At 37.3% G+C, this 26,645-nt stretch overlaps 1 protein-coding gene across 10 annotated transcripts in view; it reads left to right on the top strand.

The window, feature by feature from the left end:
* The window catches only part of DEUP1 (deuterosome assembly protein 1), a 108,281-nt gene that overhangs the window by 35,436 nt on the left and 46,200 nt on the right, over positions 1-26,645 (top strand). For 8 of the 10 annotated variants that reach the window (XM_049889523.1, XM_049889520.1, XM_049889526.1 and 5 more), the window contains 5 exons: positions 2,059-2,230; positions 3,806-3,901; positions 12,747-12,881; positions 17,488-17,601; positions 18,106-18,348. In XM_049889523.1, coding sequence (XP_049745480.1) covers positions 2,059-2,230; positions 3,806-3,901; positions 12,747-12,881; positions 17,488-17,601; positions 18,106-18,348 — 760 coding nt within the window. The remainder of the gene's footprint in view (positions 1-2,058; positions 2,231-3,805; positions 3,902-12,746; positions 12,882-17,487; positions 17,602-18,105; positions 18,349-26,645) is intronic. The other 2 variants (XM_049889521.1, XM_049889524.1) reach the window with 2 other exon arrangements.

Here is a 26,645-nt window from a genome sequence, read left to right as displayed (position 1 = left end):
GTGATGAACAAGACTGATATAGTCCTTGTTCTTTCACAGCTTACATTTTAGCAGAAAAAATAGACAAACAGTATTTACAGTAAAGGGTGGTACATGTTGTTATGAAAAAGAGAAAATGGTGAGAAAACACCAGGTCATAGTCCCCCCCCCCCCCGCCCCCGCCATATCATAGCTCCAATTAAAATTCAATTAGGTTGTTTATAGAGAAATTAGTACTTCCTTTCCTCAAATTTGCTTTAGTTTTTAAGTAAAAATTGAGAGACTCTGGACCTTATTCTAGGAATGCTGGGAGAAAGCTTCAGAATGGTACTTTATACTTAAAACCTCTTTAATCAAAACTGGCAAGTCTACGTTGAATAAAAGAATCAAAGGGACGTTCTTTATTCAGGTTGGCTCTGGGTATCTTAGAAAGTGATTCTGGGAATTCAGGATTTTTTGGGTCCTATTGCAATGGAGATAATTTATACTTTATTTTCCAAGCGAGTTCTTATTCAGAATACCATGTCTTTTGTTGTGTGTATGCAGGAAGGAGCATAAGATGGGAAGCAGCTGCCTAGGATCTAGTTCTGGCTCTAGTTTGGCTCTTCTACTAATTAGCTATATGACCTTGGACTTGTCTAGGCTTTAGTTTTTTTCAAAACGCTAAATGATCCTTAATTAGCACTAGAATTCTGATTTGGTAGAACTATATGGAGGAAATGATGTCATTTTGCACCTGTCTCTCCCTCCTGCCATCTCTTAGCCACAAAAATATATTAGAAGCCCCATCACTACTGTTGAGTGAATGCTAAAATAACTTGCTTTTCTAATCTGGACATCTGTGTGCTGAAGTGGTAAATTTCAGTATCCACCTCTTTATCCCATCTGAGTGACTGGACTTAATGCCAGGTCCCTAGGGAAAGAATAGTTCGGCTCCTTTGAAGGAGAACCTTGACGTAGGTAGTAATTCTAGCTGTTACCAAGGGTCTTGATTCAAACACAGTTGACCTTCCCAACAACAACAACAAAAACTACAAACTAGCTTCTGTTGAGTCATTTTCAACTTGTGGTGACTGTACACATGTCAGAGTAGAACTCTGCTCTATAGGATTTTCAGTGGCTGATAGGGTCGCTATGAGTCGGAATCGACTCGAAGGCAGTGGATTTTTTTTGGGGGGATCTTTTGGAAGTAAATCATCAGGCCTTTTTTCCAAGGTGCCTCTGAGTGCGTTAACCATTTGCGCCACCCAGAGACTCCATAGATCCTCCTTATTGTTGTTGTTCCGTGCCATGGAGTCAGTTCCAACTCATAGTGGCCCTATGTACAATAGGACGAAACACTGCCCAGTCCTGCACCATCCTCACAATCGTTGTTATGCTTAAGCCCATTGTTGCAGCCACTGTATCAGTCCATCTCATTGAGGGTCTTCCTCTTTTTTCACTGACCCTCTACTTTCCCGAACATGATGTCCTTCTCCAGGGACTGATCCCTCCCTCCTGAATCTAAGATATTGTTACTTATCTGGTAGTATCTCCACTGCTTAAACACTCATACTGTGCCCCCACCTGCCTGATCAAATTCCTCCGAAACTGACACCAGACAGATCATGCCACGTTCCCCTGCTTGAGGAGCAGCGCTATAACCCACTTAGCACCCTCGGGTCTGGTCTTACCTCACCCAGGCTTGCCCTTCTATCCCTGCTAGGCCATGATGGCAATGCCAATTAGCCTGCAGTCAAATGTCCTCCAGTTAGGATAGATGTGGGTGCATGTATATTTATACTTAAGAGTATCATCGGCCCTTAAACTGTCCTACCATTTTTCATAATTATTTTCCCTAGAACTAGCCAACTGTAAAAAATATTATTTTGAAAAACTAAATGTATATACACTGTTGGCACTGAAATTAGCTTTTAGTTTTAATTTTTAAAAATTAACCTGTCGCCTTCAGACTTCTTCCTATTCAACTGATTGACCAATTTGAGGTAATAATGATCAAGCTATTCAATCAAGGGAATAATTTTTCTTGCCCTCACATTTCACTCCTTTTTAATGTATTTTATTTTTCTACAATTCCAGAGCTTCTCCTTGTGAGGCTGAGCTTCAGGAATTGATGGAACAAATTGACATCATGGTGAGCAACAAAAAATTGGACTGGGAAAGGAAGATGCGGGCTTTAGAGACTCGATTAGACCTTCGGGATCAAGAGTTGGCAAATGCACAAACTTGTTTGGATCAGAAAGGTCAAGAGGTACGTACTGAATACATGTGTTAACAAATCACTAATTCCTCAGACTTTTATAAATAGTATTTGTTCTATCAGAATGTGTTTTTCATCATACATACTTTTTATCAGACATCAGCAGCAGCATTTATTTTTTGAAATGTCTGTCAGCAAATAGTGTGCTAAATGTGTTCCATCAAAGAATCGACAGCCAGAGCCTAAACCCACAGAAATTTGCTGATGCTGACAGACATATAGAGTCAATTCCATCTAGAAAAGTAAACACACGTTTAATGTAGGTGTGAAATAAATACTGTTTGCAAGCAAAGATGTAAGTGCTTCTGCTGCTATAGAATCAAAGAAGTAGTCATCAAAGCTGTGTCTTCGGACAAGGTGGCACTCAGGAACGTTTGTGTCTTCTGCTCGGAAAATATTTCCTGAAGGAAGTAAAATGCCAGAAATTGATTATAGGACAAAGGAAAAAAGAGTTTGATAAAGGTGTGTGTGTAACCCCAGACCACCCACTTTTAATTTGGCTCTCTGAGCCCTTTCTAGGCTGCTCACTGCCAAGCTGGAGATCACAGGAGAATGTATGCATATTCTCAGGGCTGTGAAGAAGTTCAGGAAGACCATCTGCTTTAAATAATGTGGATTTTTGTGTTTGTGAATTTTTCTTTTGTGCTAGTCATAAATGTTTACTAATCATATACTAAAACAATAACTCGCTCATCAACCATGTGCCTATTGTTACTGTTTCTCAGTGGAACTTAGGGTCCACAGGAATCAAGTACTTGGCATCTATTTTCTCCTCACGGTGGAGCTGTGTCATCAGACCTGACATATGCAAGGATCTGTTCTTTCACCTCTATACCTGAAATGACACAGATGTGCAAACAGGTGCCTCACCTGCTTTTTAAGCAGACAAATGCTACAAGCCAAATCCTTAGACATTCTTTCATATGTTAGTAATTAGAAAAATGTAACAAGTATTCCGTAGCACCACCAAAGCAGAGCTCTCATTGAAGGTTGTTATTGTTAGGTGCCGTCAAGTAGATTTCAACTCATAGTGACCCCATGGGACAGAGGAGAACTACCCCATAGGGTTTCCTAGGGTGTAATCTTTACAGAAGCAGACCTCCAGATCTTTGTCCCACACACAGAACCACTGGGTGGGTTCGAACCGCCAACATTTGTTAGCAGCTGAGCACTTAATTGTTGTCCCACCAGGTATCCTTCCCATCGAAGGCAGTAGGGCCTTGAAAAACACCTGAAATATGTCAGTAGAGTAATGATGTCAGATACACCTCCCAAAAAGACAATACAAAGCAAATTCTAATCCTTAATTTAAATGTAACGATGGTAAGGATCTTTGGTTCAGCGCCCATACTGTGCTGTCCCAGTGTGTACCCAGTGGAATAGTGCAGGCAATGTTCAGTTTTTGTGCACTTAATTATTAATAGCTTATTTCAGGAACTGCAATACAAATATTTATTCTGGTTTGGTACAGCAGTTTTATTTGAATTGCACTCCTCTTTTGTACATTTTCTGATTTTGTCAGGCAAAATTTAGAAGCAGCAAAATCAAACTTCATTCTTAATGCAGGTGGGGTTACTTCGCCAGAAGCTGGACAGTCTGGAAAAATGTAACCTAGCAATGACTCAGAATTATGAAGGACAACTTCAGACACTAAAAGCTCAAGTAAGGAAACTTCTTACAATTTAATATCACAAATTTCGATGTGTGCCATTGACCTGTAAATGATGTTAATTTTATTTAAATGATTGTTTTTAATGCAAGCAAAAGTTTTTGTTATTTTAGTTACAGATGACGGGTTTGATCTTTTCCTTCATTGTTTTAGATGTAATGATTTTTGTCTCTTTTACTGGATTGCCAATTTTGTATCCCTTTAACTGGTAGCACAGCGCTAGATTACTAACTCTATGCTCTCAGGAGACCTGTGGTTAATTAAATGATAATAATTTTGCTGAAGATCATTCAAAAATGGCTGCAGCAGTATATCAACAGGGAACTGCCAGAAATTCAGGCCGGTTTCAGAAGAGGACGTGGAACCAGGGATATCATAGCTGATGTCAGATGGATCCTGGCTGAAAGCAGAGAATACCAGAAGGATGTTTACCTGTGTTTTATTGACTATGCAAAGGCATTTGACTGTGTGGATCATAACAAATTATGGATAGCATTGTGAAGAACAGGAATTCCAGAACACTTAATTGTGCTCATGAGGAACCTTTACATAGATCAAGAGGCAGTTGTTCAGACAGAACAAGGGGATACTGATTGGTTTAAAGTCAGGAAAGGTGTGCGTCAGGCTTGTATTCTTTCACCATACCTATTTCATCTGTATGCTGAGCAAATAATCCAAGAAGCTGGACTTTTTAAAGAAGGACAGGGCATCAGGATTGGAGGAAGACTCATTAACAACCTGTGTTATGCAGATGACACAACCTTGCTTGCTGAAAGTGAAGAAGACTTGAAGCACTTACTAATGAAGATCAAAGACCACAGCCTTCAGTATGGATTGCACCTCAACATAAAGAAAACAAAAAACCTCACAACTGGACCAGTGAGCAACATCATGATAAACGCAGAAAAGATTGAAGTTGTCAAGGATTTCATTTTACTTGGATCCACAACCAACAGCCATGGAAGCAGCAGTCAAGAAATCAAAAGGCGCATTGCATTGGGTAAATCTGCTGCAAAGGACCTCTTTAAAGTGTTGAAGGGCAAAGATGTCACCTTGAAGACTAAGGTGTGCCTGACCCAAGCCATGGTATTTTCAATCGCATCATACGCATATGAAAGCTGAACAGTGAATAAGGAAGACTGAAGAAGAATCGACGCCTTTGAATTGTGGTGTTGGCAAAGAATATTGAATATACCATGGACTGCCAAAAGAACGAACAAATCTGTCTTGGAAGAAGTACACCCAGAATGCTCCTTAGAAGCAAAGATGGCAAGACTGCATCTTACATACTTTGGACATGTTGTCAGGAAGGATCAGTCCCTGGAGAAGGACATCATGCTTGGCAGAGTACAGGGTCAGTGGAAAAGAGGAAGACCCTCAACGAGTGGATTGACACAGTGGCTGCAACAATGAGCTCAAGCATAAGAATGATTGTAAGGATGGCTCAGGACCGGGCAATGTTTTGTTCTGTTGTGCATAGGGTCTCTGTAAGTCAGAACTGACTCGACAGCACCTAACAACAGCAACAACAATTATGTGAACAAAATACAAAAAACAAAATTACCTTTTGGGATCATCACTCCCTAATAAGGATGTCCTTTAGTCTGTGGCAATTTAAAATATCAAAGTTTGCTATTATGAAATAGTGAACTGAAAAAATAAAACTATCTTTTATTAACTTGACACTTCTAGAACTATTTCATAAATGATAAGGTGTTTCTGAATATGTGATGAGAGGGATACTAATTTCTTTCTTATTTATCCCTCTACCTCCGCGCTGGGCTGCAATTACCACTGCACATGGAGCAGTAATTATCTAAGCATCTCAGACTCAGTAGATGTTATAATTTTGCTTAACTTGGTAAATGAATCAATGGGAAATATGGTTTATTATTATGCAAGGTTTAGTATTGTTGTTGTTGTTAAGTGCTGTTGAGTTGGTTCCGACTCATGGTGACCCTATATACAACAGAACAAAACACCGCCCAGTCCTGCGCCATCTTCACAATCGTTGCTATGTTTGAGCCCATTGTTGCTGCCACCGTGTCACTCCATCTCATTGGTGGTCTTCTTTTTTGCTGACCCTCTTACTTTACCAAGAATGATGTCCTTCTCCAGGGACTGGTCCCTCCTGATAACATGTCCAAAGTACATGAGACAAAGTCTCACCATCATCGTTTCTAAGGAGCATTCTGGCTGCACTTCTTCCGAAACAGATTTGTTCGTTCTCCTGGCAGTCCATGGTATATTCAATATCCATCACCAACACCATAATTCAGAGGCATCAGTTCCAGCTTTCCCATGCATATGAGGCACAGGGCTTGTGTCAGGTGCACTTTAGTCTTCGAGATGACATCTTTTCTTTTTAACCCTTTAAAGAGGTCATTTGCAGTGGATTTGCCCAATGCAGTACATTGTTTGATTTCTTGACTGTTGCTTCCATGGGCATTGATGGCGGATCCAAATGAAATGAAATCTAAGGATTTTTGTTTTCTTTATGCTGGGGTGTAATCTATACTGAAGGCTGTAGTGTTTGGTCTTCATCAGTAAGTGCCTCAAGTCCCCTTCAATTTCAGCAAGCAAGGTTGTGTCATCTGCATAATGCAGGTTGCTAATGAGTCTTTCTCCAATCCCTATGCCATATTCCTCTTCATATAGTCCAGCTTCTTGGGTTATTTGCTTGGCATCTATACTGAATAAGTGTGGTGAAAGGATACGACCCTGATGCACACCTTTCCTGTTTTTAAACCACACAGTATCCCGTTGTTCTCATCTTTCTGGTATTCTCTACTTTCAGCCAATATCCATCTGACATCAGTAATGATATACCTCATTTCACATCCTCATCTGAGTCTGGCTTGAATTTTGGCAGTTCCCTGTCGATATACAACTGTTTTTGAATTATTTTCAGCAAAATTTTCTTGTGTGTGATGTTAATGAGTTTGTTCAATAGTTTTTCCATTCAGTTGGATCACCTTTCTTTGGAATGGGCACATATATGGATCTCTTCCAGTCAATTGGCCAGGTAGCTGTCTTCCAGATTTCTTGGCATAGATGAGTGAACATTTCCAGCATTGTATCCGTTTGTTGAAATATCTCAGTTGGTACTCTGTCAATTCCTGGAGTCTTGTTTTTTGCCAATGCTTTCAGTGCAGCTTGGGCTTCTTCCTTCAGTACCATCGGTTCTTGATCGTATACTACCTCCTGAAATGGTTGAACATCAACCAGTTCCTTTTGGTATTGTGACTCTGTGTATTCCTTCCATCTTCTGTTGATGCATGCTGCATCGTTCAATATTTTGTCCACAGAATCCTTCGCTATTGCATCTCGAGGCTTGAATTTTTTCTTCAGTTCTTTCAGCTTGAGAAATGTCGAGCATGTTCCTCCCCTTTGGTTTTCTAACTCCAGGTCTTTGTACATTTCATTATAATACTTTGTCTTTTTGAGCCGCCCTTTGAAACCTTCTGTTCAACTCTTTTACTTCATCATTTTTTCTGTTTGCTTTAGCTAGTGTACATTCAAGAGAAGTTTCAGAGTCTCTTCTCACATCCATTTTGGTCTTTTCCTTCTTTACTGTCTTTTTAATGACCTTTTGCTTTCTTCATCCATAATGTCCTTGATGTCATCCCACAACTCTCCTGGTCCTTAGTTATTAATACTCAATGCATCAAAGCTTTTCTTTAAATGGTCTCTAAATTCAGGTGGGATATACTCAGGATTGTACTTTGGCTCTCTTGGACTTATTTTAATTTTCTTCACCTTCAACTCGAACTTGAGTATGAGTAATTAATGGTCTGTTCTGCAGTTGGCCCTTGGCCTTGTTCTGATTGATGATATTGAGCTTCACCATGGTCTCTTTCCACAGGTATACTTGATTTGATTTCTGTGTAGTCCACCCAGTGAGGTCCATGTGTATAGCCACCATCTATGTTATTGAAAAAAGGTATTTCCAGTGAATAAGTTGTTGGTCTTGCAAAATCCTATCATATGATCGCTAGCGTTGTTTCTATCACCAAAGTCATATCTTCCAACTACTGATCCTTCTTTGTTTCCAGCTTTCACTTTCCAATCACCAGTAATTATCGATGCATCTTGATTGCATATTTGATCAATTTCAGATGGCAGAAGTTGGTAAATATCTTTAATTTCTTCATCTTTGGCATTAGTGATTGGTACATAAATTTGAATAATAGTCATATTAAAACTGGTCTTCCTTCTAGTTGTATGATATTATCCTATCACTGACAGTGTTGTACTTCAGGATAGATCTTGAAATGTTCTTTTTGACAATGAATGTGATGCAGTTCCCGATCAATTTGTCATTCCTGGCATAGCAGACAATATGATTGTCCAATTCAAAATAGCCAGTACCAGTCTATTTCAGCTAATTAATGCCATCCCCCCAAATTTAATGTCTATCTGGAACCTCAGAATGTGACCTTATTTGGAAATAAGGTCTTTGCAAATGTAATGAATTAAGATGAGGTCCTACTGAATTACTGTGAACCCTAAATCCAATAACTGGTGTCCTTATAAGAATGCCATGTGAAGACATACACAGAAGAAGAAGGCCATTTTGAAAATGGACACAAAGATTGGAGTGATGTGTTTATAAGCCAAGAAGCCCCAAGGATATCTGGCAACCACTAGAAGCTAGGAGACAGGCACGGAACAGATTTCTACTCAGAGCCTCCAGAAGGAACCAACACTGTTAACACTTCAGTTTCAGACTTCTGGCTTCCAGAACTCTGAGAGAATAAATTCGTGTTGTTTTTGTTCCCCTCAAAATTACAACAACTCTAAGAAACTAATCCAGTTATGAATTTTTATTTTATAACCAACTTTTTTGGAGTGTAAGGATTCCATAAATGGTAATCTAGTTAAAGAAGCCTAATGTAGTTAATACCCTTCCTTAAATACCTTTTTAGGGAGGGGATTCAGCCACTTAGTTAGGAATCTGAAACATGTAATGCCCAAGTATGGTGTTGTTACAAGAATAGCTCTTAAGTTTATCCGGACATTTTGCCTGCAATTCAGGTAACCAACACTAGATGGCAGCCAGCTTGGATTATGAAACTTTAAATGGTTTTTCCTAACTGAAACTCCAAGCATTTAATGCTTAAGTCAACAACCTTATTTTTTCAATAAAGATAAAGCTCTTTACTAAAATACTAGCTAAATATTTAATCATTGTAGTTTTTCAGTATAAACAAAGAGATCACATCCGGACTAAGCTTGTAAAAATAAAGAAATCTAGATACAAGTAGATAACATCTGATTTATATTTCATTAGTTCAATAATTGCTTACCAAATCTCAATTTTCTTTCTTTTTCTTTTACTTCTGTTTTTATAAAGTTTTGGACCTAGTTTACAGATGTTGAGTAGTCATTTAATGTATGAATCCTTGCCATTTGATGCTTTGCAAATCTGACTGTTTTTATTACTTGGCTGCTAGATGGTTTTTAATGCTAACCAAAAATATTTTTATGGAAATTTCACAACAATTTTTCTGTGGAACACTAATACTGAGAGCTTGAGAAATTCTGTTTACTTTTTCTTCACTTTTGGAGATTGACAGTGCACATTAGCATATTATAGGCTTTGAGAAATCCTGCATTTAAGAAACACATGTAATCATTTTACAAACATATTTGACCATAGACCCCATTTTGTTTTTTAAACTGAAACCTACTAATACCCTGTAACAGGTATTCCATGGAATATAATTTAAAAATACTACGTATTTGTTTAGAGAACTGCCACCTGCTTATATTGTGGTTTTCTGCCACCTTTCTTTCTGTCTTTGCTTCTTTATTTTTTCTTCACTGGATAAAAGGAAGGCAAGAAAGGAGTTAGTGAAGGAGGGAGGAAGAGAAAAATAAAAAGAAAAATTCTATGTATTTGACTTTGTATGGTGGAAAACCTAGATTTCTACCCTCATTAGGCCCAAACCCCGCCCTCCAGACCGCCACAACCCACTGGGGCAGTGTCAGAGAAGGCCTGTTAGGGAGCTGAGACTTTCATCCCCTGGGGGCATTAACAAGGCCCTCTTCCACCCATAGTATCACTGGAGATTATGTGGGGAGCTTGGAGTTCCACCTTTACCTTGTATTAATGATGCACCCCTCCCCATTCCCACTGGCCTAGGGGAGAGTCAGGATATTCACCACTCCCAATAGTAATGAGGCCATCATATTACATGGTGCTGCTAGAGGCCATGTGGGAAGGAGTATGAGGCATCCCTCCTCTCCCAACCAAAGTGGTATCAGCAAAGGACTAGTGGGGACCCTCAATTTCTACCCAGGAGTAATGAGGAGCCCCTCCCCCTAGGTGTCACAGAGGCCAAGTTGAGAACATGGACTACCACTACCACTTGTCAGTAATGAGGTGGCACCTCCACTCCTCCTGCTGGAGTATTGTCAGGATAAATCCAAACCAAACCAAACCCACTGCCGTTGAGTCAATTCCGACTCATAGCGACCCTATCTAGGACTGCTAAAATACAAGATTTAAATGAGATCCGGAATCTCAAAACCCAATATCCAAAATGTCCAGGCTTCGCTAGAAAAGCATGCATCATACCAAGAACCAGGAAGATCCCTAGGATGAGAAAAGACAATCAACAGATATGAACACCAAGATGATACAGATGTCAGATTTATCTGATGAGAATGTTAAAGCAGCCATCAAAAATATTTTTCAATGGGTAATTAAAATATGCTTTAAACAAATGAAAAATTAGAAAGTCTCAGCAAAGAAATAAAAGATATAAAGAAAAATCCGTTGGAAATTTTAAAACAGAAAAATTCAATGACCAAACTAAGAAACTCAATAAATGAACTCAGTAGCCTAATGGAGAGACCTGAGGAAAGAATCAGTGAGCTGGAAGATAGACCAACAGAAATTTGCCAATCTGAACAAAGGAGGTAAAGTAAAATGAAAAAAGAAAAAAAAAAAAATGACCAGAACCTCAGGGACATGTGGGTCTATAACAAAACATCTAAAATTTGTGTCATCAGAGTCCCAGAATGAAAAAAAGACTGAGGGTGGGTATAAAAAAAGCATGCTAAGAAATAATGGCTGAAAAGTTCCAAAATTTACAAAAGACATGAATCTACAGATTCAAGAATCTGAGCAAACCCAGTCAGGATACACTCAAAGAAATGCACACCAAGACAAATCATAGTCAAAGATCTGAAGCTAAAGAAAATTTAAAATCTTGAAAGCGGCAAGAGAAGATGACGCTTTATGTATAGACGAAAAACAATTCAGATGTCAGCAAATTTCTCACAGGAATCCACGGATGCCAGAGATAGTGGCCCAACATTTTTCAAGTTCTGAAAGAACAGAACTGTCAACCCACAATTCTATACTCAGAGAAAATGCCCTCAGGAATGAAAGGGAAATCAAAACAGAGCAACCACTAAAAAGAATCTGTGCAAAGAGATACACTCAAAATACCGACTGCCACTGAATCAGTTCCAACTGAAAGCAGCCCTATAGGACAGAGTAGAACTGCCCATAGGGTTTCTAAGGTTGTAAATCTTTAAGGAAGCAGACTGCCACATATTTGTCCCACAGAGTGGCTAGGGGGTTTGAGCTGCCAACCTCTCGGTAGCTTGGTCACGGCTGTGGTCACACAAATCTACGTTGTAGTAGGATTCCGAACCAGCAACCCTACAGGACAGAACAGAACTGCCCCAAAGGGCTTCCTAGGCTGCCGTCTTCACAGGAGCAGATTGCCAGTTCTTTTCTCCTGTGGAGGGGCTGGTGGATTCAAACCACCGACCTTTTAGTTAGCAGCCAAACACTTAACCATGGCACCGCCAGGGCTTCTTTATGAATCTACATAGGTGATAAAATGGCATAGAACTATACACACATACTGTATTTATGTCAGTTTCCTGGTTTTGATATCGTACCACAGTTACATAAGATGTACATATTGGGGAAACAGGATGAAGGGGACACAGAACCTCTCTGTAATATCTTTGCAACTTCCTCTGAGTCTATAACTACTTCAAAATAAAAAGTTAAAAAAAAATTGGAAAGAGTTATATAGAAATTTCCTAACAGATGTTGATATATTATGCTTCATTTAATCCATTATTTAATCCAAGAAATGGGAAAAAATACAGAATATAACTGATAAAAAGAATTATTGGTAAGAAAAGGATTAACTAATTTTTTATTTAAACTTGTATCTACATATTATTTACATCATTTATATCTTTTAAATTAAGTTTTTGTTTTTCTTGATTAATGTATAACCCATTCCCATTCCCATCGAGTTGATTCCAATTCATAGCGACCCTATAGGACAGGGTAGAACTGCTCCATTAGTTTCCAAGGTGCAGCTGGTGGGTTCCAATTGCTGACCTTTTTGTTAGCAGCCAGACTCTTAACTGCCGCACCACCAGGGCTCCATATTAAAGTATAAGCAGGGTATTTTATAGATCAAGTTACCGAAATTGACATTGTCAACACAAGATGGCACTAAATAAAAGCAAGGAAAAAAAGTGTTTTTTTTTTTTTTAAGTGTGAGCTTTGCTACATATGGTTAAAACAAAACTGAACAGAACATTTATCAAGTGGGTCACTGTTTGACTGTGCAGTTAATGAAGTCCCAAATTTACATGAAAGCTGAATCGTGCTCAGCTCCAATAATTTAGTTTTAATAACTGGTTCTATCTTCACTAATTGGAACATTTAAGCTTTAGTGCATTTTCTAATCATGACTTAAATTTTCAAAGAGGTATACAAAAAAAGAGCTATAGTGAAGTCAAGTTAGAAATAACTGGTAAGACTAAAATGTTAACACTGTCTATTTTTTACAGTTTTCCAAACTGACAAATAGTTTTGAAAAGCTAAGGTTACACCAGATGAAACAAAACAAAGTTCGACGAAAAGAATTACCGAACCCCAAAGAAGAAATCCCATTTGAACTGGGCAGTTTGAATGAGAAACTAGAGGTGAGATATATTTTCTTAGTTTCTTCATGTGTATTAGAGATTGATTTTTACTGTTGTTGTTGTTGTTTGGGGTTATTTGTCTTTAGTGCACACAATGGTTTGTACAGCTGTGGTAACAAACACCATTAAAAATCAACTTTTTATTGAATATATTTTCTTAGTGCACCTTCCCTTCAGGCACTTAGTGAATTAAAATATCACTTTGATTTATACATCTTGTATATATCAGCATTTTGGGAGTGCCAGAAAAAACAGCTCAAAGAAACTGCAGATGTTGAGTGAAATTGAAGGACACCCCTGGGGTCCGTTAAAGCGAAAATTTAATAAATCTTTTAATGGCGCTTTAACTATTAGATTGTTAAATCCCAGTGAAGCGTCATAACAGTTTTCAGAACAGGGCTTGAGGTTTCAGGGTTTTTTCTTTAAAGAGGTAGTGACACTCCAATTTAGGTACCCCGTATCACCCAGAATTTCTAAAATCTCAGTCTCTTAAAAAGTTATACTATGTCGTGGCTGTCCTTCTTATCTTCTTAACTTTCCACTGTTTCTGACCTTGAGAAAAACAAACTAGCTATTTTTCTTCTCTATGTTCTTGAGTATTCCTGTCTCAAGTCATGTAACAGCAGATAGAAAAACCAAAACCAAACCCCTTGCCATCAAGTCGAATCTGACTCATAGTGACCTTATGGATTCTGCAATAAATTCCTATAAATTCTGCCAGCAGATAGATTCTACCACAAATCCCTATTATCCAACCTTATCCAGGTCCCCAGTGCTGCTCAACTAATATTTTTAATTGACTGTTATCTATTCAATTGCTTTCATTCTCCAGCCCTAAAGCCTCGCACTCCCCCTCTCCCAGCCTATGATTTCAGTTTCTTCTAGTTCATTGAAAGGTAATGATTCTGTACCTCCCAACTGCCCCAGCTAGAAACCTCTTGGGAGTATTTGGTCTCTTCTTTCTCTTACTCCTCATGTCCAGTCCAGAGTTGCCCCTTCCTCCTCCTATCTAATTGTCATTGCCCTGTCTCATTTGTCATTATATTCTCTAACTTTTCCTCTAAGAGATCTTTAAGAGCTGGAAAAAAAAACAAAGTTTGGATCACAGCCCCAAAACAGCCTATTATGGGAACTTCCTAGGAAGTTTTGTGTTTTATCTTTAAAAATCCTGCAATTTTTATATTCTGCAGAATTACATACAGTTTTTAAATACAAAATTACTACCACTCAGTAAAGTTGACCTTCTAGGATAGTGCACCGTGTGGCACCCCTGTCTCTTGCAGTGGGGTAACCAAACTCTTCTCAGAGATCTGCTGATCTGATAAAAGATGACCAAAGCTGTGCATCATCACACACGTGTGCTTTCACTGGAAATGCAGAGATCAACCAACTCGTTTGTCATTTGACTGACTTTTCATGGTAGGGGTTTTGCAGGAAAACCATGTTCATATACATTTTTCAAACCAGAAAAAAAAAAAAAACTTTAATTATAAATAGTTTGTGTGTCTAGGAAACTGAATATTTCCATAAAATATACCTCATGAAATTTTAGTGAAAATTAGTTGCAAAATATGATTTGATATCGTAAGGACTTCATATAAAAATTTTAAAACACACAACATATAGATACAGTTTAACCTGTGTAATTATGGAGATTCTTCATGTCCCTGTTTTTACTTGTAACCATCAGAAAAATTAATGTGGAAGAGATGGACTGTCCCAGTTTTAGTCTACTTCTAATCATGTTTTTTCTTTGGGACAGATATTTATACACTGGCCTAGTATTAGAGCAATGGAAAGCAGCATGTAGTAGTGGAAAGAACACTACAATTTATAACTTAAAACGGGCCCTGACCAGCTCATTTATTTGCCCTGTGACCTTTAGGCAAGTTATTAGCCTTATAGAGCTTCCATTAGTAAATGGAGTTTAAAATACCTTATAGGTGACATTGTGCTTATGGAAGAAACACACACAAACACACACACACATACATGTATATAAATTTAGATGCATACTTGAAATATTTAAGGGTAAAAATATACGAGGTCTGGAAATTGCGTTAAAATACTCCAACAAAAAAGGATAGGAAGATAGGTAAAATAAATACCAAAAAGTTGATGGTAGTTGAAACTGAGCAAAGGGTACATGGGGGCTTCTTTTACTCTGTTTTTATGTAAGTATGAGAATTTTCATATAAAATATGAAAAACTCCTACAGGAGTGGAGGTTTTGTAGAGTTCCTGATGTACAGAAGTTACTCAAGAAATGTTACTTGTACTCAATATTTTGTGGAGGGATTTTTTTCGTATAACATAGCTTCTATTAGAAACTCTAATTTTTAATGACCCTGACCCATTTTCAACCTTAAAGACCCAGAAAAGGTTTTCCAGCCATGGAGAACTTATTTGGAGCTTTAAGGCAAGCCTGCTGACCCTCAGAAATGTGGGCTGAACCCCTAGTCTATACGGAAAGCTTTATGAAGCTCTCTAAGTTTTTGCATGGCCCCATAGCTACTGGATATATTGTGCTGGCTTCCTAGTCTTGAAACCAATACATCTGTTAAGGTCAAGGAAGCTGGGACTGTTATACACCTGCTGATGTGTCTGTGACATACATTTTTAGCCTTGCTTGGCCTCATTCTTGGCCTCATTTCTACCTATTATAGAATTTGTAAGAAGTTGAGGTTAGTACTCCTGCGTCCTCCAAAAGGAATATTTATTCTCAAGACTATTTGAGGTTGTTGGGTGGGTGATACTAAATATTAGTATCTTCCGAAAGTTATGAACTGCTTAAGTCAACCTTGCCCATGTTTTAACTTCTGACTCCAAGGACTCCTGTCTAAATTAGAAGTAAACAGAAATTATTTTTTGATCCAGATTATGTTGATTTAAAAATGTTATCTATTTTCTACACAGCCTAGTTGTGTAAATTTGTCACTCTTGAGGATCTTGTTTTCATATACCTAATTTTTATTTTGAGTGTCAGAATCAAGGTCAATAACTTTAAAAGAACTGTCTCCATTTAGCCTAGTAAACATCATTTCTTTATCATAAGGTATTATTATATATTTAAGAGGGGGGTCTATCCATGTTTCTCCAACCTTATTACTGTCACTCAATTTCAGGTCACCTTTAATTACTTATGAAAGCCTCCTAATTTATAGCCTTCATTCACTAATTGTTTTGGGTCTTGTGGATTTATAAAATGAAAATTTCCTCAAATGTTCTTTAAAATAATTTCTGTACAGAAAATATGAAATGCCATGTTGTTCCCATTTTAAGCAATATGTAGCTTTCATTCTCTGAATCAGTATATTTATTTTCTAGTCATAGCCAATCTGGTCATTTCAGCCATCTTCAAAATAATACAAATCACCTGGGCCAAATGAACCATCTTCCAATTTTACATATTATCACGATGGCTGAAATAATCACACCATCCCCTGTATGCCTTTTATGCGATACTATGTTTGTACTTTTCATACAGTAAAATTATTTGTTTATAGATACATTTCCGCTACTTTACTATATATGGCTTTTTTTTTTCCCTTTCAAAAATGGGTTCTTTTCATCACAAAATATTTCCAAATTGTCTTCCTTCCTAGCTCTATCACAGTGCCTGGCGGACACAGGCTCTGGTTCCTAGTGGACAAATTGTGCTCAATAAAAATTATGAAATTGATGATTGGATACAATTTATGCCATGTATCTATATGCAATAATATATGACCATGAACTTAGTAGCTATGGAATTTATTTCAACTGTGTTTTCTTTGCAAAATTTAGTGAGAAATGTTTAAATTCTAGGAAATATTAGTACCACGCTTTTGTTTTTTATATTCAGGTTATATAAGTGGTACCTGACACTTTGCCAGGCACTGTGAGCAATGCAAAAGCAATGCTGTATCCAGGTTGCTTATAGCCTGGACAGAAAGATAAGATATAATGACCAGCCCTCAACAAAACTGGGAAGCAGTGAAGTTTATTTTTGGCATCCTCCAAGCCATGTCTTCTGTTATTAAGGTGCGAGCTGATAATCATGCCCCGTGAATACACTCCTTGAGCAAAAACTTAACTTAGTATGCTGCATTGAGCCAGTTCCACCTCTTCCTTCCCAGCTGAGCCTGGTCCAGTTGAAACTGCCTCAAAGAGGGCTGAGATGGTTCTTCTGTTCCTGAGACTGAGTTGACTTTGGCTTCATACTGGATGGTAGCTTTGAAAGGAACAAACTCAGTGAGTGAGTGTAGAGAAGAAAAGGAAGGGAAACACTTCTGTTATCAGCCCCAGGAAATAGAAGGAAGAACTGGTTGATGCAAAAAGTGGTTTGAAGCTCCTTCATTAGCATTCAGCATTTGTTATCAGAGGGACTTTTCACATTTTTAGCAAAGAAAATATTTAAGTACAAATTCTATATTTTCCTAACATAACTTAAAATGTATATTTAGTAATAAATTCGAGATGAGCGAATTAATACTTTTTTTGTTTCCTAATGAGGAAAGAATAGACTTACTTTTTCCTCAGAATGTGACTGTGCAAGGGAAAGAAGCCCCATTCACTGTGCTTTAAAATAAATACTTCTCTTTATGTTTGTTCCCCTCTTTTAAAAGGAATTTAGAGCAAAGTCAAGAGAATGGGACAAGCAGGAAATACTGTATCAGACACATCTGGTTTCTTTAGATGCTCAACAAAAATTATTATCTGAGAAGTGTAATCAATTTCAGGTACATTATCTAACAATATCTCTAAATAAGAAGAAATCAAAGGTTGAATATTAGTATCTTTGCCTTTCCACGTGTAATCTAATTATAGACAGAAATACCAGCTAAGGGAAATACCTAATCAGAGCAGGACCAAAACTGAGTTTTTACTTTGTTTATTTAGTTAGTTATTTTGGTCATACAAACATTTTGAATAACTTTTTATTGAATTCATCATTTTCTGCCTCTTAGAGCTTCTAGACTTTCCTTCTTACTTAATAAGACTTCCCTATGCCTTTCCCCTTACTCATACTCTGCATGTTTGCTCTGAGGTTATACAAATATATTTTCTCTTTAAGATATCTGAGATTACATTTTTAGAACAAAGACAAAACTGAATTACAAAGCACCAGATTTTATCTAATAACATATTAAGATGTTTTCCCTAATTCTTTTCTGTCGTTCTTGAGCTTTATATAAGCTTCTATATGGTATTCATTTAATTTACCTGGTTTTCATATTTCTCAGAAACAGGCACAGAGTTACCAAATTCAACTAAATGGTAAAAAACAGTGCATAGAAGACAACAGTTTTGAAGTTCCTCGGCTGATATGTGAATCAGATCCTAGTTGTGAAACCAGTGAAAGAGATGAGTTCATTATTGAAAAATTAAAATCAGCTGTGAGTGAAATAGCATTAAGCAGAAATAAGCTACAAGATGAAAATCAGAAGCTCTTACAAGAACTGAAAATGTACCAAAGACAGTGCCAGGTGAAGTTCCCGCCCCCCCCCCCAACTGATATTGCACATGAATTGTATAATGCTGACTGAACAAATATATGGGTTGGAAAGCTAATTTTCTATTACATGTGTGAATTCAGTTCATATTTCCTTAGTAAGTAATTCTCACTTGATAAATAAGTTCAGTAATCCCATAAGTACTTTAGCCTACTAGAATGTACTTTGGTTCTGCAGGAGCATAATAATAAAGTATTACCAGTGCAGTGTAGCAGCACTCACTTTCAGACCTATGTGTCTAAAAGCCACAGCCACCCATCAGCCTCTGTCCCCACTGTTCTCTGTCCTTGTTTCTCTTTGACTCACAGGAACCCTGGGTTAGAAATACAGGAAATGATTAAGGGCTCAACAATCTGATAACCTCCAAAGAGAGGCATGAGGGGTCATTCCCTATGATTTATCATTGCTGCCCTTATCAGAATCATTTACCAAGTAGTAACCTGAAATTTTGTGGGTAACTTCCACTTTGGCAGATGTGACTGATGGTTTTTCCAAGTGTTAATTTTTTCCTAACCCAATAATCATTTTTCTTTTTTTCATCTCTCTACTTCTTAGAATCATTAGAAAGGTTACACAGCATTCATTAAAGTTGGTCATCACCGATTTCTTTACTAAATATATATTTTTTATTGATGGATATCCCAGTTACTTGAGACATATGTCCGCATTCTAGGTTTTATCTCCCAACTCTAAACATTTGGCCTCTCTCTACTAATTCCTCTGTGACAACTGGCCCATCTCTTGGCCCCTTCTTTTCTCTCCCTGTGCTAAAATACACTTTTTGAGGTGACTATCTAAGCATGGAGCCCTGGTAGCACAATGGTTAAGAGCAAAAGGTTGGCAGTGGGAATCTACCAGCCACTTATTGGAAACCCCATGGGGCAGTTCTACTCTGTCCTATATGGTTGCTATGGGCTGGAATTGATTTGATGGCAGGGAATTTGGTTTTTTTTTTTTTTTCTTAAGCATATTTGTTACTTACCTGGGGTACCCCCCCACCCCCCAGAATCTTCTGCCACTTAAACTCCCAGGCCAGGGCTGTTTCTTAGTCCTAGGCCAACTCTTCATCCCCCCACCTTGCAGCATTACATATGGATTATCTATGAGATTCGTCCTTTGATCTCTTTCTCTGCTAGCATCTACTCTTTTCTGTTCCTTTTCTCCCAAGAACACAAGGGGACAGAACATAAGGCTCCCAGCTTCTCCCATTTTCTGGTATTTCAAAGGGAAGTACAACCTTCCTTCCTTCATCTCCCCATTTCAAACTCCAGCTTTGTTTGCTGCATGTGTGTGTGTGTTTTTGTGAAGTGAGATTCTGACACATGTAAGAACACAGATCTGGGTAAACAAACAAACCAAGCCAAACCACAAACACTAAACACTAAGGAAGCCATAAAATGTCTGGAAATAGAAAAGGTATTGATGGCGTTTTTTCTGGTTTTGTTATGATATAATCTCAGCCCCTACTCTTCTGCTCTAGAGGTTGTCCAGGTGGCTTCTAGTGTTTATTTTGCCAGCCAGCCCTTCCGGTCCTGTCTGAGCTGGGTTTGCATGGCTACGGGTTCCAATAAGGATCTCTCCTTCCCATTTACCCACCTAGACACAGGTCAGCTGGTCATGCCTTCTGGCCCTGAGTCAAAGAGAACTATATTCTGTAGCTGTGTTTGTCCTGCTGAAGTCTGTGCCAGGATCACGTTCAATAAATAAGGAGATTATTTTGGGGATACTTCCCAAACATTCTCCCCTGGGCTTAAGGTCACCCTGCATTGACTGAGCAGTTCTCTGCTTCGACCTTTCTTCTTGAGGTCTTTTTTAGCTCAGGTTCCTAGAAATCTGTTCTCTGCTCAGATGTATTTTTCTCTGTCCTCTTTAGTTTGGCTGAAACATATTTCATTAGCTAGTCCAGTTATCAAGTCTGGCTCTACCTGTCTGTGAGGTTTAGCTCCTTCACTAACATCAGCTCCTTCTAATCTCCTTGAACAGAATTCTATTTGGACCCATTTATAGTGTCCAAGAACATTCTTTTAGGCTAAGTTTCAGCTTTTGTCTTCTGCTCACTTAGAGAATAAAATGGCTGCTCTTAACACCTGCATTCCTTGAAAGAGCCTCTGTTCATCTTCGTTGGCGGCATTATTGAATTTAAACTAAGAATCTGCATTTTATATTTTACAAAAGAATTACATATGTTAAAAAAAAAAAATCCAAATTATTCTGGAGCATGTTTCACACCACACACATCTATAATAGTCCTAATGAAAAGATTTTTGAAAAATCATTTGGTACAAAAAAATTAAGATATCTAGAAAGGCAAGATTTCTAGTCCTACAGAAACACTAATTATTTTTTATCCATTTAGAAAAAGTTGCTAAAAATAATGCTTTTATTTAATCGTCTCTTTGTTTTACTTCCAAATTTTACTTATATTTTATTTATTTTTTTTGCTTCAAGACAAATACTAACATGAGAAGATACCAATTATTTACTGTCTGATATTTGATTTGAAGGTTTAAAATCACTGCTTCTCTAAACCATTCTGCAAATTTCTAAACAGAGGGGCCTTAAACTTGTTTTTAAAAATGTATATTTTACCACTTGAGAATAATTAGAGGTAAATAATACCATAACCAGTATATGTATTTAGAGTGTAGTTTTCTTCTCTGTTTGCAAAATTGTCATATGACAGAGTATTTCACATCTTGTAGATGAATGCAAGAAGACAACCATTTCAATTCGAATTGCTGTCACTTGTAGTACATAAAATTCTCTCTAGTTTACAACACACTTTTGTGCCAGCTGCTTCTTACTTTTCACGTGAATCACATCTTACTTGGTTTTCTACAACCTTGAAATGTGTCATTATACACATTAATTCCATTGCAGTTATTTACTTACTATGCTACATTGCACACGTTTTTAAAATGTGCAATATTTCCCATTGGAGGTTAATGAAAAAAAAAAAAACTGTTCTGCATTTTTTCTAACATCTCTGCCAAAAAGTTGAATTTCTTTTTGTTTACTATTGTATCGTTAAGATATTAGAGCAATTATTATCCAATAGAAATATAATGCAAGCCACAAATAAATAATTTCTAGTAGCCACATAAAAAATTATGGGTAAAATTAATGTTAATAATATATTTTATTTAACCCAGTATGTATCCAAAATACTATCATTTCAACATGTAATCCATATAAGAATTTATTAGTAACATATTTTACATTTCTTTTTATACTAAGTCTTCAAAACCTGAAGTGTATTTTCCACATACAGCACATCTCAGTTCAGATGCTAAGTATTCATCAGAAATATCTGATACGTATTTAGATTTCACCAAATTTACACTTGAAAAAGGAAATTTGCATACCTAAGTTGCTCCAAACAAACCTGAAAATGTTCCAGGAGCTGAATCAAGTCCTAAAGAATCATCTTTCCTGAATATTCACATCCACATTGGCAAATAACTGACTTGACTTTGAAGCAAAAGCATTATCACTTTTCAAACTACATCTGAGTTAAGTAAACTCACGAATTCTTGCTTTAACTCAGTATTAATAACATTGAATTCAATGGAGACATTGCATAAATCAAAAAACAACTCAAAATTTATCGATATCAACAAAGCCTTCACATTTTTCTTGTATTTTTGTAGCCAATTTACATAATGCTGTCAATTACAATTAAAACCTTACGCATTTTCATACATGTTAGAAAATATGTCAAATCATTATTATTGATTTATATTATGAAAAGTTTCCTTCTGTAGAGATTCACAGCCTTGGAAACCCTATGGGACAGTTCTCCTCTACCCTGAAGGGTCTCTATGAGTCAGAATCTGCTCAACAGCAATGGGTTTAGGTAGCCTGATCACAAAGAAGTTTATCCTTTATTTGGAGCTTCAGATTTAGCTTGTTCATATGCAGTGTGATACTGTTGAAAAAAACACATCTGCTATTTTTTGTCTTTGATTATTGACTATTTGGCTAGCATTCCTTTTGTTTCAGAAAAATATTGAAGTTTACAGTGCAGTAAATGTTTGAAAACTCTTCCATGGCTCAACCAATTACCTTTGGAAAAGAACACATTATTTTCATTGCTTTCTGTTTTTTCAACATTTCCGTGTGCTGCTGATGATTCAAAGCATTTGCACAGGTGTACTGAATGGCTTTACTAACTATATCCATGACACTTTTCATAAAGCCTGCTTCAGAAATCTGAGCACAAATATTGTGAATATATATCACATACTGGAATAAAGCAATAAGGGAACATCAGTTTCTTGTTTAAAATTACAATAAATCTGGGTGTTATGGATTGAATTGTGTTCCCAGAAAAACTGTGTTATAAATCCTAACCTCTATGCTTGTGGGTATAATCTCATTTGGGAATGGGTTGCCTTTGTTATGTTAATGAGGCAGGATTAGCGTAGGGTGTATCTTGAGTCAATCTCTTTTGAGATATAAAAAGAGATTAAATAAATAAGCGAAGAAGCAGAGATGGAAGAAGAGAAATACCAAGCCACATGAAGATCACCCAGAAGAGAAGCTCAGAACAGACAAGGACCTTCCTCTAGAGCCAACAGAGAAGGAAAATCTTCCCCTAGAGCCAGTGCCCTGACTTTGGACATCCATCCTCCTAAACAGGGAGATAATAAATTTCTGTTTGTTAAAGCCAACCACTTATGATATTTCTGTTATAGCAGCACTAGATAACTAGGACATTGGGTTTTTGACCTAACATGCCTACAGCATTGTCCTTCATGATGAAAACTGATTTCTTCATATCTAGCTGAAATTTATTTTCAATTGGTAAAGAAGATTCAAAGATATTTATGCCAGGAATTTGTTTCCCCAGGCCACAAACTGACAATATTTCTTCAGAAATTTGGAAGTCCTTTGAGACCAAACATACCCAAACTGTTAGTTGGGTAGCATTTCTTATATCACATTACTCATGTAAAGCTAAAGAAAAGTACTTGAAATTTGAAATATTTTAAATTTTAAATTGATTTAAATATCAAAGTTAAAATTTTGATATTTTCAAAATTTGATATTGTTAGAAGAAAAGTCTTATAGTCTATGGCCAATTATTTAGTGACTTAATTGGCGGTCTCTCACTTTTTACAAAATATTTGTTTTAGAATTTTCCTCAAATAACTAGATACAAGATTTTCATAATTAAAATATTAATTTATTTTACCTTCTCATCCCTTTACCTGGGTTTTTACAGACCAGAGAAGAACAGTGGTTGCTAGTAAAGAGTGCTGGAACTGAGACTTTAAACCTAGTTCTCAGGATTCTGAGCCCCCGTGTCATGTATGAGATTAAAATCAGTCCTTGAGGACCGCAGCTTTGACTTTCTAGCACTCTATAACTTTTCAGAAGCCATTTAAAATCCATTTGCCATTATCAGAAAATGAAAATATAATAATACCTGCCTCACAATTACCAAGAGTAACTAAATTATTATAAATTGACGAAAGTTTTAAATACTGTGATTATAGAGCAAGCATATCTCATACCTCCTCACCTCTAGTTATACATTTCGAGCTTGAAAGTTAATAAAATCAAAGCAGAATATTAAAGCAAACAGTTTAACAGTTATTTGGACAACATATCAAAAGTAAAGAACATTTTTAATGAGAAATAATGTTCACAACATTTCTGATTCTTACCTCTCCCTGAGCCTCATTTCCACCAGTTAGGGATAGAGGGAAGATGATTGTGGCACATATTACTTGGTAATGAACAACAACAAAACTTGAGAGTTTAATGGTTCATATTTGTCAAAATGTCGTATACCCAATAATAGCATCACTTCTGCTCTTAAGGGGCAGCTCTCATGGTCTACTCCCCCGTGTGATAGCTGCCAGTACTTGCAGAGCAATGTAGTCATTCCTCAGAGAGCAGGTGGAAAAGACTTCCGGCATCTGCTCAAAGACTACCTGGTTTGTTTTTAATGCTTTAGGTTTGCATAAAGTGCTAAATAAAGTAATCCTAGACAGTATTCCTCTGTATGCTTAAATATCACCAAACCAAAAAAAAAAAAAAAAAACCCATTGCCCTCGAGTCAATTCCGACAAAATATCTCGAGTTAGGTAAAAATTCAGACCTACTGAATCAAAGTGTATTGTGTTGGGGGTAGGGGGAGGCAACTTTAAAAAGCACAACAGGTAATTTTGATGCAAGTGATCTGAGTCCAAAATGGAGCATTTCCCCAGCCTGTTTAGAGGAAAACCATTTATCTGTCCCAGGTTCTTAGAAGCTCTGGCTCCCACTGTCACCCTCAGTAGACTCTTCTATATACAATTTCAGTAGACTTTTCTAACTGTACAGTTATCTATAATAAAAAAAAAAAAATTGCCATGGAACAGTGTTTCTCAAACTTTAATCATCTGGGAACTATTAAGATGCAGGTTCTGATGCAGAAGCTCCAGTCTGGGGCCTGAGGTTCTACATTTCTAAATAGTGTTGGTGCTGCTGGCTATTATTTAAATAACAAAGATCTTGTGGTAAATCATTATGAATCACTTCCAGCAATTGTTTTTACTAATACTTACAGTGTTTAGCTTCTTTTCTAAGTCTCCAAACGTTTTTCTCAGGCACTTGAAGGTCTTTGGCTCTGCTTGCAGCCAAACCATCCACTGCCATCAAGTTAATCCCGACAAAAAAGCCAAACCCATTGCCATTGAGCCGATTTCAACTCCTAAGTGACCCTATAGGACAGTGTAAGTCTTTATGGAAGTAGACTGCCACATCTTTCTCCTGAGGACCAGGTAGTGGATTCAAATCACCAACCTTCTGGTTAGCAGCCAAGAGCTTTAATCACTGCACTACCACGGCTCCTTAGCAGATTATTTGTTGGCTACATCTGTAGCCTTAAAACCTTAGAGGTCATTATTTAAATAACAATTGGTTTTCTGTGAAAAGAAAAATATCAAAACGTTTTCTTTTTCTCCCGTGAGGTCGCCATATGTCACTCTTATTTTCTAATAACAGGAAACAAATTTTGTACATTTTGTAGAATTTTAGTTAACTCTGATTCATGGTAACACCACTTTTCCTTGGTGTGGAGATAGAGCCCTTTTGTATCCCAGCCTCCAAGTGAAGGCAGGCCCACTAATCCACATGCACCAGGTAGCAAATTTGCAAAGGCTTCTTCAACTGGCAAGGTACTGGGTGACATTCACTTCAAGTTAGTCTTTCCACTTGGCAATCTATTGTTTCACATTTCTTTTGTTTATTTTGAAATTCTAACCTCATCTGAAAACCTCACTGTTTTAAATCAGGGACTTTATCCAAACAAGTCTTTGGAATCCATATTTTATACCTATTTCCAAGTGAACCATGAAGTTCTGGGGTTAAGGTATTAGAACTAGGTCCTTCCCTAGACCCAGGACTCTTTTGGTCACCTAGAAAACAGTATATATTTAAGGCTTAGCCAAGAAAAAAAATGTATCCTGGAAATTATGTCCTATACCACCTACACAATTATTTTTCTAGGCTTCGTGAATTTTTGGATAAGAATGAATACGAAAACATATGTCTGCACGAAAGCTAATATGTAAATTTTCACAGCACCATTATTCATAATACCCCAAAATTGGAAACAACTCAAATGTCCATCAACTGACAACCAGATAAACAATATGTGGTTTATTCATACAATGGAATAGTCTAACAAACCAAAACCTGCTGTTGTCAAGTCGATTCCGACTCATAGCAACCCTATAGGACAGAGTAGAACTGCCCCATACGGTTTCCAAGGAGCAGGTGGTGGATTCAAACTGCTGACCATTTGGTTAGTAGCCAAGCTGTTAACCATTTTGCCACCAGGGCTCCAATGGAATATTATTCAACCGTAAAAAGGAATGACACACTGATACACACTACAACATGGGTGAACTTTGAAAGCATTGCTAAGGGAAAGAAATTAAAAAAAAAAAAATTGCTGTCGAATTGATACCAACTTTTTTTTTCATAGCAAACCCTAGAACTGTCCGGTAGGATTTTCAGGGAGCAGCTGGTGAATTTGAACTGCTGACATTTTGGTTAGCAGCTCAGCTCTTAACCCCATGCCACCAGAGTGCCAGTCACAAAAGGCCATATATTGAATGATTCCATCTATATAAAATATCCAGAATAGGGAAAGCTATAGAGACAGAACACGGATTAGTGGTTTCAAGCCTTGGTGGGGAGGGGAAAATGAAGTGTGATTTCTAATGGGTATGAGGTTTTTTTGGGAGGTGATGAAAATATACTGGAATTAGATA

This window comes from Elephas maximus, chromosome 7 (assembly GCF_024166365.1).
Source record: "Elephas maximus indicus isolate mEleMax1 chromosome 7, mEleMax1 primary haplotype, whole genome shotgun sequence".
Taxonomy (NCBI): Eukaryota; Metazoa; Chordata; class Mammalia; order Proboscidea; family Elephantidae; genus Elephas; species Elephas maximus.
Note: the sequence above shows the minus strand (reverse complement) of the source record. Positions and strands in the feature narration are given on the sequence as shown.